Source organism: Lithobates pipiens, unplaced genomic scaffold (genome assembly GCF_037356315.1).
Source record: "Lithobates pipiens isolate NorthernLeopardFrog02 unplaced genomic scaffold, aLitPip1_a1.2 Scaffold_28, whole genome shotgun sequence".
Taxonomy (NCBI): Eukaryota; Metazoa; Chordata; class Amphibia; order Anura; family Ranidae; genus Lithobates; species Lithobates pipiens.
Genome location: NW_027507789.1, coordinates 171,137,678 through 171,151,410, shown reverse-complemented (window position 1 = coordinate 171,151,410; position 13,733 = coordinate 171,137,678). Strand labels below are relative to the sequence as shown.

Sequence of the window (13,733 nt, the reverse complement as noted above, 5' to 3'; positions counted from 1 at the left end):
ATGTATATATTTTTCCAGTAGTTCTGTATACAATATATTGCGGTTATCTTTTTCATTATTGGTATAGTCATATAATTACATGTCTTTACCCTATATTAATTTGGGATGCATTTTTGAAGCATTATATTTAACAAAAAAAATTGAAGTACATACTAAAGTTTATTCCTTTTTTAACTACAATTATATATTATATATACGTTTAACACCGCCGGTTAACAAAAGGAATGATAGGCTGGTTTTCTGTGTACGTCCTAATAATTTGTATTTTTGTGCACTTATTTGCTGAGCAAAGATGGCTCATGCGGGACACCATATATTGAGCAGTGATGGCTCATGTAGGACACCATACTTCATAAGAAAAATAGTCGCAGACATTCTATTTTAACTGACAGCTTCACCGTCCAATCACATCATCCCCTGAGGAAGATACGAAATTCCCTTGTATCGACACATGTAGGGGAAGGGGACAGGATGGCACACCTAGCAGATCAGCTGTTAGGAACGATCAGCATACCATCCCTTTACCGGACGGTTTCAACCATTCGCTTTTGGCTTGATGTAGAATGGCGCACTGAAGCACCTGGATATTATACCCTGCGTGGGAACTGTTTATTTTTGTTTCAATAAATTGCACAAGCATACTACACTATGAGATCCTTTTTTCATTGATCTACTGAGGCCCACTGGCGATTGATCCAGTATTCCGGACGCACTGCTGAAACCTGTAGTGGTTCCAAAGCGTGTATTGACCAAGTTTAAAAGCAAGGTCACACATCTTAAGGTGAGCCTTCATTACATGGGTGGGAGCACCTGAGCAAGAACACAGCGTCTGATTATCGCATCACTTTCATAGCATACTGAATCGCATGGAATCACATGGAGTGTGGAGCACCTGTAAATTGGATCAACTTGAACTTTGCATAATGCACTTAAGCACTTTTTTATAATTCCAGCTTTTGGATCTATTTAGATTTCCACTGACTTTTTTACTTTAATATTTTTCATCACTATATGAATGCACATTGTCACTTTATTATTTGGTTATTAAGCACTTGCTATTTTATATATTTTTTCATTATTTATTTTATACATTATTATTACCACGGCGTAGAGGATATATTTTTACCAGTTCAGAGGCTTTGCTTATACCCTTGATAGAGCAATGTTTTTAATGCGATTTTAGTACTTTTACATGGTTTATGAGACATGTTTACCGCTTGCAAATGATTCAAAGAGGACTTATTGGTTTATTATTGTTAGTGGAGGCTCACAGGATGTTCTATATAATTTTAGGAACTAAGGCTCACTGTTGCTGACAGTGGAGGGACTAATGCCCCAATTAAAAAAAAAAAAAAAAAAGCGCTAAAGGTGTTTATAAATCCACAAAATATATCTGGCTACTAGTATTTATAAAAAAAATAGCACCGTAGATTGTTGATCAAGGAAATATTCGATTGATTTAAGTGATAAGAAGTTGTTGTTTTTTTCCTATTGGAGCTAATTGGACCACAACTTTTTTGCCTTCAAGGTTTTTAATAAATTTATGTTTGTCTATTGGATAAAATCAATGAACATGCATCTTTTACCAACCCAACTAACTATACTGTAAATATATACAGTATGTATATTTATATACAGCCTAGGTTTAACAGCACAGATCTCAGTCTCTAAAAAAATATATAAATTAGATCTCAGTCAAACACTGACGAAATATGTACCGTATATACTCGAGTATAGGCCGACCCGAATATAAGCCGAGGCCCCCAATTTACCCCCAAAAAAACTGGCAAACTTATTGACTCGTGTATAAGCCGAGGGTAAGACATGCCTGTCCATCCCTGTGTGTGTGTCCGTCCATCCCTGTGTGTCCGTCCATCCCTGTGTGTCCGTCCATCCCTGTGTGTCCGTCCATCCATCCCTGTGTGTGTGTGTCTCCATCCATCCATCCATCCCTGTGTGTGTGTGTGTGTGTGTGTGTGTGTGTGTGTGTGTGTCCAGCCTACCTGTGTCCTGAGCCTTTGTCCCGAGCCTCCGTCCCGTGCCGAGCCTCCTTGCCTCCGTGCCTCGCCGCCGTGCCTCGCCGCCATGCCTTGCCTCCGGTCCCGTCCCGTCCCGTCCCGTGCCGTGCCGTCCTGTGCCTTGCCTCCGTCCCGTGCCCTCTTCGTTCGTCGGCGGCCATTGTAAAATTCAAAAGCTGCGCCGCCGCCTTCGCCTGTGATAGGCGGAACACTGAATTTCCCAGCAGCCTGTGTTCCGCCTATCACAGACGTCGTATCATCCTCGTCCGTAGTACGAGGATGATACGAAGTCCGTGATAGGCGGAACACAGGCTGCTGGGAAATTCAGTGTTCCGCCTATCACAGGCGAAGGGGGAGCCGGAGGCGCGGCTTTTGAATCAGAATGGCCGCTGTCTGTCTGCTCGACACGCTGATCGAGCGGGCAGACAGCGATGACTCGAGTATAAGCCGAGGGGGGCACTTTCAGCCTCAAAAAAGAGGCTGAAAATCTCGGCTTATACTCGAGTATATACGGTATTAATGAAAAAAGAAATAGTCATAATAATGCAACCTCTCCTTTATCCGATGTCAGCATTCAATGATTCTGTATTATTTATATTATAGATATGTAAATCAAACTGAGCTCAATCCAATTAGTCAGTACATGTGTTGCTTTAGTCATTGTTCATAAAAAGAAGTGTAAAATATTAACTGCATCCTTATTTCTTAGATGTTACCACAAGTCAAGGTTTAGCAGTACTTTCATCTATGAGTTTATGAAATGTATATGGGCGGGAAATGTGTGATGTAGAGCTTTATAAGAAACATACCATCCCTCCACCTGTCTATAGCACACTTTTACAAACACACCGTAACAAACAATCTCTGGTTGTTCAGCCCAACAATTAATTATCAATAAAGCCAATGAAGCGCAAGGCAGCAGAAGCACATAAAGGTTGCCCAGATTTCTACAACGCCTCATATTTTTACTATAAATAGAAAGATAAACTAGGAAGCCTGATACTGAATTCATAGACGGAGATCTAGTAAGTCGTATTTCCATCTATATCGCTCTCAATCGTCATTATGAGACCTAGCATTAAGCACGGTTACTCCTCTTTTGGAACCATCAAACGTGGTCACACAAGTGGTCATTCTGCCAATGTGTTTGGCCATTTGTCGGCTCATCATGGAGGATCTCATCTCACCTCTCATCACGGTGGAGCACATGTATCCCATCATGGCATGTCCCATCATCATGGAGGTTCTCATCTCTCTCATCATAGAAGTTCCAATCTCTCTCATCATGGAAGTTCCCACCTCTCTCATCATGGAGGCTCCCATCTCTCTCATCATGGAAGTTGCCATCCCTCTCATCATGGAGGCTCTCATCTCTCTCATCAAGGAGGCTCTTTTCTATCTCATCATGGAGGATATCATCCATCCCATCTTTCAGGAGGATCCCACGTCTCCCACCATGGTGGATCAAATCTGACCAGTCATGGAACTTCAAATATGTCCCATCATGGAAGCTCTCATCTGACACATTATGGAGGAGGTCCTCATTTAAGTTTTCATAGGGGATCACACCTTTCACATCATAAAAGCTCTCATCTTAGCTCTTCTCATCATGGAAGCCCTAGCAAAATGCATCATGGAAGCTCTCATGCGTCCTGTCACGGAGGGTCTTTTAAGATGAATCATGGAGGAAGTCACATATCCCATCATGGAGGTCATCACAAATCAATGAGTACCCATGGAGGATCAAGTTCCAAATCAGTTTCATCCTCCAAGCATTCCTCTATGAATCATCATAAAGGCCATAGTCATGGTTCACACTTTAGTAGCCATGGCAGTTGGAAAAATGATGGTTTGTTCAGCATCAATGAGAAAGAAACCATGCAAATACTGAATGAGCGCTTGTCTACCTATCTGGACAAAGTTAGTGCTCTAGAACAGGAGAATGCCCAGCTGGAAAGAAAGATCTGTGAATGGTATGCAACCAATGCTCCTAGTTCACTGCCTGACTCAAGCCAGAATTTCAGGATAATATCAGACCTCCAGAATCAGGTAAACTCCAAAACTGATTGACCTATTGTAAACTAAAAGCAAAAAGTTATAACATTGTAATTACTGTTATTAAGTTAATGTAGATATTCCCTGCTATAGATTGATTCAACATGTCTTCTACTATTTTATTAAAAATCTATTGAATCTCATAACACTCACACACACTTTCAGACCCCCTATTTCATTCTGAGACTTTACATACATCAGTTTGGACAGGTTTTGATGGGTTAAATTGCCAAGACAATAGTTTTCATCTCCTCTCAAAAAACATGATTTTGAAGTCTGTCTCTTATAATTGGAATCCCCAATTATTTGTTTATACTGCATCATGAATGTTGAATGCAAGAGGACCAATTATTACCATAATTTGGTTTTATTACTGTGGACACTGATAGGCAGACTGGAAAATTCTAGTGGAAACAAAACCCAATTAGCAACTGCAAGAGACATCTGATCTCATGAAAACTAGATTACAGTGCTAGTGGATGTTTAAATTATTTTTGGAGAAAGAAAATATTGTTTAGTGTCGCTTTAACCTCTTTCTGAGCATGGAACTCATGTGCTGCAGAAAGGATGGTGGGCCTTAATATCCACATACTGCACATATGCGTTCATGTTGGCTGAGGTATTGGGCTGCTTATTGCATGCACCCAGCACAGTGACTGAGAAGTCAACACAACTCCAGGTCTCTTGCTATTATCAAGAGCTGGCGGAATGGGGCTTGTGATGATGTGACCATTGTAACATTCAATCACATTCAAGTTTCAAATACATTTAAATAATTATTTTAGAAGGCATTTTGCTCAATTGTTACCACTACAGCACTTCTACCATGTTGGTTGTTTAACTGTTAGCGCTATATCATTATTCACAAGTCATAATACACATGGAAGTAATGATATAAGTCAAACTCCGACTCCACGAGCAAGCTACTGAGTTCTTCCTCAAAGAAGAATATTGTGTCTGCCACCAATTGCCTACTTTCTGTTATCTCATACGTATCTTCAATATATCTTTCAGATTGCCTCAGTTACTATGGAGAATGCCAGAATTGTCCTGCAGATTGACAATGCTAGACTTGCGTCTGATGACTTCCGTGATAAGTAATATTTTAATTCTACTATACATATTTGATTTATTTAGGTCATCTAAATTGGTAGGCCGGGAGCTTATGGTAAAGAAATGTTCACTGCCTTATGGAAACACAAACCAAGATTAAGGTTGGGGGTATATAAACTATTCTATTCAATTTCAAAATTGAAATAAAGGCACATATACTATTTACCTTGCAAGGGGATTATCCTCAGTGCTTTGTGAGTGAGTTGAAGCTCTGCTGACTTCCATCATCTAATCACATGCAAGCAAAAATAAGTTTATTTTTTCCTTGCATGCGATTGGGTGTTCTTTCAAAGTACAATTTCACCACATTTACTAAGCTGTGGGAAAAATGTCCTTGTAAAGTCAAAATTCTATTTGTCTTTAGTAAATCATCTCTAGTGTGGCTTGGTAAAGGAACATTTTCTGTTGGTTAAAGGGTCCCTAAATATTTAAATATCTCAGCCCATGCCCCAGTATTTTACAGTGTGGGAAGTATTTTATCACTCTTAAGTTTGTATTTTTTCTTGTAACAAGGTATGAGATGGAACTGAATATGAGCAATAATGCTGAGGCAGATGTGAATGCTCTGCGCAGCGTCCTAGAAGGACTAAATCGTGAAAACTGTGACCTGGAAATGCAAGTTCAGAGCCTCCAGGAGGAACTGCAGGAAATGAAGAGGAATCATGATGAGGTAGTGATCATTACAGGGGACTTTCTAGTAAAATGAATATCTTTTTATTGGGGTTTCTCCATGTAGAAAAATGTAGGGGCCCATAATGTAATTCCTGCTGAGGTCAATATTACTTGGGTGGCAATAAACCACTAACAGTTAAAGAGGAATTAAACTTCAAGTAGAATGTTAGCAGGTAGAGTTTTATGGCAAGAAGAGACTCTGTATGTTCCTTTTTCCTGAATGGGTTTGTATGTAGGGGGAAAGATTAGAACTCCTGTTTATTCTTTTTTTGCTATTGGGTGCTTCATTAGAAAATGTTACCCCTTATTTACTGTCCCGCTGACAATGATTTCATGAGACAAAAAATGAGGAATACTGTGATACAGACAGAACTAAACATCTGGCAAGGGTTGTAGCCTTTTTGTATTCTACTAAGGACATCAATCTCTCTGAGACTTGGACAATAGTAATAAGCTATGAAGGACTTTAACCCTTACCCTCCCCTTCCAAAACTAAGAAAAACATTTGGCTGGACACTAATTAGAAGATTGACTACCATGCAGGTGGAATGCAGTGTACTGATGCTGGGAGTAGGACCCCAGTTTTGGGACAATGTAACTTCCCTGCACATGTGTAGGAATTACGTCATTTGTGGCCAACCAATGGCAGAAGACAGAATACTGGAGGCCCAGTAGAAGGAGCCAAGGAAAATCACATTATTTTACCTTTTAGAGTTCTCAAAAAATATTTTTTGAAAGCTATCTTAATTCACTGGCTAACTTTTCTAAGTTTGAGATAGACAAGAAGCATTTATTTCAGCTGAACTCTGAGGCTTGTAAAAGTCAGGAGAGTAAGTTGAGTAATAAAGATAAATTGCATCCTTGCTTTCAGCCTATGATTGTATAGTGAACAAGCAGTGGATGACTAATGAGGTCCTTATTTTTTACCATTTAATATGTTTCTTGTGAATATATGTGCACCACAGCTCACTAATGCAGCCCCTCCCTCTCCTAGGTTGAGCTCTACTCTATAGGGTAGCCATTATCAACCACGGTTCAATGGAACTCTAGGTTTCTTCCAGAGGTTTTTAGTGGTTCCTTCAGCTGTGGCTGACTGACCTTCCACCTGATGGTTCCTGATAGTTCTAGGGTCAATGCCATTTGGCGGAGCCATTTTATTTTTTTACTTGTCTGTAGCACTTGTATTTTGACCACTACTGTAAGGGAGGCATTCTTCCCACTAACCACCAATGTAAGAGGCACTGACCAACAATGAAATGAACATTTCAAGGGTTCCCCTGTGGTAAAAAGGATGAGAATGGCTTCTATAAGGGTTTACAAGAGTCTAAAATCAATCAAAATGAAGGTACCTAAACTCATATAATATTTTTGTAATGAATAAAGAACGAATTTAATAATTTTGTAATTAATATGTTAATACATGAATCGGTCTTTGTTATTTGCCCATAGTTTGGCTTTATTTAAAATTTGCTATAAAAAAAGACATATTTATTTTTACTGTACTATTTATCTTCACATTAATCTCCCACATCAATCACACAAAAAATATTTTTCCTTTAGGAAGTAAACTGTCTCCGTGCTCAGCTAGGGGCCAGAATTAATGTGGAACTGAATGCTGCTCCATCTATTGACCTTAATAGGGCCCTGTCTGAAATCCGTGATGAATATGAAAACCTAATGGAGAGGAACGTACGAGATGCAGAAAATATGTTTAGACAAAGGGTAATGTGTTTTATATGCATATGGCTTAAACTTACGGCTATATACTTGTCTGTTCATTATTCCAGCAGCTTAGCACTCCAGTCTCCTTAAACATATTGCTAAACAATTCATAGACCAATTAAACAAATAATAAATTAATACTAGGTACGGGGCAATTTTTTAAAATCATATACTAATGCAATCTGACATGCAGCCTATGAATATGTTAATTACAGAGAGTATTTGTATGGGATTAAAACTTAATAAATATTCCCATCCATGACACCACCAGAACTTTCAAGACTCGTGAAACTATTAAAGTTATATAATTGACTGCACAGGCACATATTGGGCACAAGGGCATGAACAAGGAGGAGGGGAAAAGGAATTACACAGGCAAGTGGGTAAGTTGAAGAGACCATGCTGCACTAGTTGTCTAGACAAAGTAGTAATTCTGCTTATTTTGCTGCTCTTAGAGTGAAGAGTTGAATCGTCAAGTAATTTCTGGTTCTGAGCAACTTCAGTCTGTACAAACTGAGGTCATTGAGCTTAGGCGTACTGTGCAGACCCTAGAGATTGAACTGCAGAGCCAGATGAGCATGGTAAGATCATACAGCCATTATTATTTTAATGTTATTTGGATTCTAAGTCTTCATTCTTAAATTCCATTTCATTTTAATATTGTTATAACTTTTGTAACAGACATCAGCTCTGGAAAACACCTTGGCAGAGACACAAGCTACCTACTCTTCTCAAATTGCTCAGTTACAAGCTATGATCAATAATCTTGAGTGCGAGCTTGGCCAAATCAGATCTGACCTGGAACGTCAGAACTACGAATATAAGATCTTGATGGACCAGAAGACCCACCTGGAGATGGAAATTGCTACCTATAAACGCCTCCTGGAAGGACATGACATCCAGTAAGTTCATACCATTTTTATTTAATTGAATATCGCATTATCACTTATACACTTAGAGGTGTCCACCACATGTTGTTCCTCTGCACATGGAAGCTTCTAACAATTCCATACCCATGGGCAAGGTCCAGAGGATAGGGTAATATAAGCTTTTGAAAGCATAGGGTAAACATGCTCAAGGCACTTGGTCTCAGAAATTCAAAGTGGCATGTAATGGCTTGGACCATTCCAGTTTCAGGTACCAAGTAACACTATAGGCCTGCACATATAGTACATCAGTCACAGAAACAGCAGTTAGCTCTTCTTATGTGCCATATACAGTGAATGCTATGCAGTGAATGCTATTTGAACACACACATAATGGATGTATAGTTACCACAGAGGGCAGAACAGTATCTTGCATAAATGGAAAAGAAAAAACTTTCTGTGTTATATTTGTTTCATACAAATATTCCTGTATACATCTTTTAACTCACGTAAGCTTTAATCTCTCTGGATGTTCATATTCTTTTTAAACAGAAATACAAACTATAACATTTTAAGGTCCTTTCTCAAGAGTAACAAAATGTGGAAAATGGAATATGATTGTATATATTACTTTGTACTCTATCAGTATACAATAAAGCAGCATGATGATCAGTATTTGGAGATGCAGAGAGGTTTTCTTAGAAAAAAGGAAAGTAATCAAAAGTTTATAAAATGTTCAACTATAGGTCATTTCATCTTCAAGATTTCACACCATTTGCATATATACAATGACTCCTCAACTGAGCAATGATTTATTGACACTTTGGTTAAATAAAGCCTTAACAGGGGGTGTTGTAATTAAAAATAAGTTTGATTTCTATTTTTTTTTAAAAGTATGATGCCATAAATTAAAATGTAATATAATTTTAAAGATGCTAAAAAATGATCTTATTTATTAAAGTATTAACATTGTAAGGAACTTCTTTTTATAATATTAAATTAATTTTCCCTTTTGTTTTGTAGCGTTTCAGACTATCAGATGTCAAGTGGAAAACATGGTAAGCTGTGATATATATGATACGAAATTGCAAACTTATCTTCAATCTAAGGGATCTGTTATCCCGCTTTGGGCAGAGTAAAGAGCTTTTTTACAGATAATAAAATACACACTCCCTTTACTTGTTAGAGTCACTTGCCCTTTTTTGCTAAGTCTGCTGCATTATACATTTTTGCCCTTTTTTTTTTTTTTACAGTTAGGGTCAACCAGAAACAAATGAAATTGCTAGAATTGCAGATTCTTCTTTTCTGTTCAATAGTTTTTTTTTTATCAGAAATGTTGTAAATGGAACAATAAGGCATCCCCTGCCCAGTGAATGTAATGGTACAGTAAAAAACAGAAAAATACACTAAAAGGGTATCTGACATCTGGAAGCATCTATCCATAATGTTTGAACCATATAACTATCCATCGGGGCATGTACGAAGAAAACTAGGGGAAAACAGTAGAAGTAGGAAAAGTGGGGGAAGTGAAAGAGGGAGGATTTATGGCTGGGGAGGGTCAAATATCTCCAGCCCCCATTAGAAAAATTTAGGGGAATTAGAGGTATAAAAGTTTGTGGTCAAAATTTAGATGGAAGCAGGCAACTTTTATAAACATATAGTCAGTTACTATTATTTATTAGTACTAATTATTTATTGGTACTAATTATTTCTTAGTTGCCATGTCACATTCTATCAAGCGCAGTTATAGTGGCAGGGGGGTGACCCTATTAGGTACAAGGCTAGCCAAAACGTATTTGTTAGTTTTGAATAGTTAGCAGAGAGGTTCGTATTGATGGCTACCCATCAGAAGATTATCCTTAAAGTGGAAGTTCAGCCAAGACCGCTAACGCTAAACTTACTCTCACTTTTAGCCACATTCTAAACATAATCTATCTAGCCTTGTAAAGAAGAGATCATTATACTTACCTATACTTACCTATTCTGCAGCTGCTCTGGTCAATTTCCATGTTGAGCTGTTAGCAGCAGCTTCATTGTGTAGGAGAGCCAGCCAATGGAAGCCCCATAGTAACTCTATGGGTGATGTCACTTTACAGGCATTTCACAGCCATTGTAGGCTTTCTGTCTGTACACCCCAGCCACCGTTAGAGCCTGGACAGGATTGGCTTCAGAAAAGGTAAGTATAATCATTTTTTTCTTTACAGGGTTAGAAACAGAAGGTTTATAAGGTGCCTGTGATTAGGTTTAGCCTTAGATTTTTGGTTTACTTGTGGTTAGTTTGGTGGCTAGTTATGGGTTTTGGATCAACTTCCACTTTAATTTCCTATACTATAAATAAGATAAAAGCTGTGTGGAAATCTGCTAAAACCAGAATATATTTTTCCACTACTCCGGTTGGGGTGGCAATCATAACATTGTGAAATACCCCTTACCTGTGACACTGGTTATCAGGACTAAAAGATTGAAACCATTGTTTTTGTATGTATGGCTCTAAATCCTCTCATTATTTTCATAATTTCCAGGTTCTCACCACAAAGTGGTCCATCACACCACTGAGCATCACCATGAAACCAAATGTTAATATCTAGATTGGAACTATTTCGGAAAAACATGAAGATATTGGAAGATACAAAAATTCAACATGAAAAATGTTTCTTTCTTATATGTAACGTCTATCTTATTTCCTTTATATACTGTAGTTATTTAATGGGGGCATGTAGAATGTGATTCATAACATGGTTTTAAGGGAGATAAACATTTAGCAATTACTTATTTCTTCCTAGGAATATATTCTGCTGATTCTAGACATACTTTTAATATCACAATGCAGATCTTTCCAGCCATTAACATTTCTAATTTAAGTATAGGTGTACCTTTAGGCACAAACTGTGAATAGTTTCCTCCTACTTCCTCCTATTAAAAGGTCCATGAAGACATAGGATACAGTGCAAACCTGCTCTCTATTGCCCCTCCAGGCAGCATTTACATCATTCTTCATCTGAGAGCCTCCATTGCAATGCAAGCTATTGGCATGAATGGAAAAGCCATATAGCTGGGCGGTATAAGGTGGGTTTGCACTGCATCTGAAGCCTGTGTGGGGACTGGAGGAGCATTCACAGTTTAATGCAAAACAATTATCACATGTTTTCATCTATACCTTGAATATCATTAGCAAGTTTTATAAAACAAACTATGCTTTTAGTTGGTTTAATGTTGTGTCTTGGAAATACTGGGTTTCCACTATCAGGCTTCCAATCGATAACTGAATTTGGAGACCCTGAAAATTAGTTCTGGAACTCATGCGGGGTACTATTGCATTGGCTGAGATCTTAACCTCATTCAATTAGGTCAATTAGGCCACAATGCATGTTACATGGTTAGTCAAGTTGAAAAACAACAATCTATCTAGATCAACCAACAGAAAAAAAAAATAGAATAAATTATTGGATAACATCCATATACACAATTGTATACCCACAGTTGATCCAGATGAAGGCAAAAAACCCTATAATGCATGGTCCAATTTGCTCTAGCAAGGGGAAAATAAATTCCTTCCTGATCCCCTAGAAGGCAAATTAGTATTCCCTAGATCAACCATCTCTGGTGTAGCTACCTATAAATGTTAATATCTAATTATAATCTGTGCACTTAGGATGGCCAGAACTAGTTCTTAAGGGAATCTATTCCACATTTTCACAGCTCTTATTGTGAAGAAGCCTGTTCTATATGTGGAGGTTGAATATCTTTCCCTCCAGATGTAAATAGTGCCGCCTTGTGATGTTTGCCATAACAAGTTAGATTTTATACATGTCACTCAATCTAAATTGGCAATAATTTTATTATTTAATCGGCAGAAATTATTAGTAATAGTAAGTAGGACTCTTTGTAAGGAAATGCCACCCCTAGCTCATAATGTTGCTGACTCCTCCATTATGAATTATAGGAAAGAATTTACAAATATTTTTTTTTTAATCCTTATATGGACAGTGTTTAAAATGGACTAGGACTGATGGGAGTGGACAAAGGGAGGCATATTTCGATACAATCCAGTGAGAGTGCCAAACAAATATCCAAGAGTCCAAGGTAATTTAATGATAAAATTGATTAATTGCATGATAGAGCTCTATTCTGCTATGAATCAATTGTATCAATAAATTACACTGGACTCTTGGATGTTTCTTTGGTACTCTCATTGGATGGTATGTGTGTGGCTTCTCAAATCTATGTAGGTCCTATCCCTTTCTCCTGAAGGTGGTTCTTGTTTTGTGGAGAGCTGCTAAACCAGAACCAATGTGACAATTTCAGTGATCCCCTAAAAAAATATGAATCCAGTGCCCTATTTATTCTTGTGTTTGAGTATGGAGGCAGCAGGGCATTGTGAGCCAGGACGCGTGGTGTTAATTTCATGTCTGCCTTCCCTGGAAAGGTGATGCCTAAGATGAATTTTTTCATCAGGCCTCAAGGTTGAAATACCCCTGAAAATAAGAAGCTATAATGTAACTTAATATCCCAAAACCATAACAGTGTATGTGATTACTGACGCCAGTTGACTTGGTCGCGTTTGTGTGTCACAAATGATGTTGGCTCTTGGACTGTGTTGTCAAACTATAATGCATTTATTCTCTTCATCATTCATTTTCCCTAATATACTGTATTTCTTCAAATAAACTCTGACTTCTGACTATGCAGATATATCTTTTTTTTTAATATGTGTATTTTTTTTCAATTTTTCCATATTATATTACAGTCAACATAGCAGCTGCCATGTCATAACATGGGGAAAATAATTTGGTAATAACACTTGGTAATTGTTAAAAATACAAACAATTCAAGCATACATACATACAGAAGAACACTCATTCTTCCTAATATACCAGCTCTCCCACCATCTCAACTGCCCATTAGAAAATTGTAAGCAGAGTAACAGGATCCTAGAAATATGGAAAGGTAATATAGGTTTACAGAGCCCAACCACAAATGGCACATATTTAAAGATTTTTTGGGGGGATACACGCTTATAAAGATTCATCTCATATATAAATATTCTTTATAGAAATATAAAAGCTAAGAAAAGCACACAACTTTTTAAAGCTAAAGACAAATAGCTAAATACAACGATGCAAAACATACTGTAAATAGAGGTTGTTTGGAAGGCAAAAAAAAACATTTTTCTGTCTATCAATTTCTGAAATTTACACAGCTCTGCCAAACAGCCCAGCCCTATCTGGCAGGGCAAGATACCTTATTTACTCTGCTGTTTAGTAAAACCTATAGGTCTTGTCACTCC

General features: G+C 37.8%; 1 protein-coding gene across 1 annotated transcript; it reads left to right on the top strand.

Annotated features, from left to right (window-relative positions):
- Positions 1-3,014: 3,014 nt before the first annotated feature.
- Positions 3,015-13,134, top strand: LOC143935803 (keratin, type I cytoskeletal 19-like). The gene is made up of 8 exons (XM_077459913.1): positions 3,015-4,067; positions 5,088-5,170; positions 5,700-5,856; positions 7,419-7,580; positions 8,036-8,161; positions 8,262-8,482; positions 9,470-9,504; positions 10,969-13,134. The coding sequence occupies exons 1-8, from the start codon at positions 3,084-3,086 to the stop codon at positions 11,025-11,027; spliced, it is 1,827 nt and encodes a 608-aa protein (XP_077316039.1). The 5' UTR covers positions 3,015-3,083; the 3' UTR covers positions 11,028-13,134.
- The last annotated feature ends 599 nt before the right edge of the window (positions 13,135-13,733 follow it).

Bases quoted from the DNA above. Each gene is read 5' to 3' on its own strand.
- LOC143935803 (XM_077459913.1), top strand. From the start codon at position 3,084: ATGAGACCTAGCATTAAGCACGGTTACTCCTCTTTTGGAACCATCAAA. The intron at 5,171-5,699 runs GTAATATTTTAA...TCTTGTAACAAG, and splicing joins TCTGATGACTTCCGTGATAA to GTATGAGATGGAACTGAATA. The intron at 7,581-8,035 runs GTAATGTGTTTT...TGCTGCTCTTAG, and splicing joins AAAATATGTTTAGACAAAGG to AGTGAAGAGTTGAATCGTCA.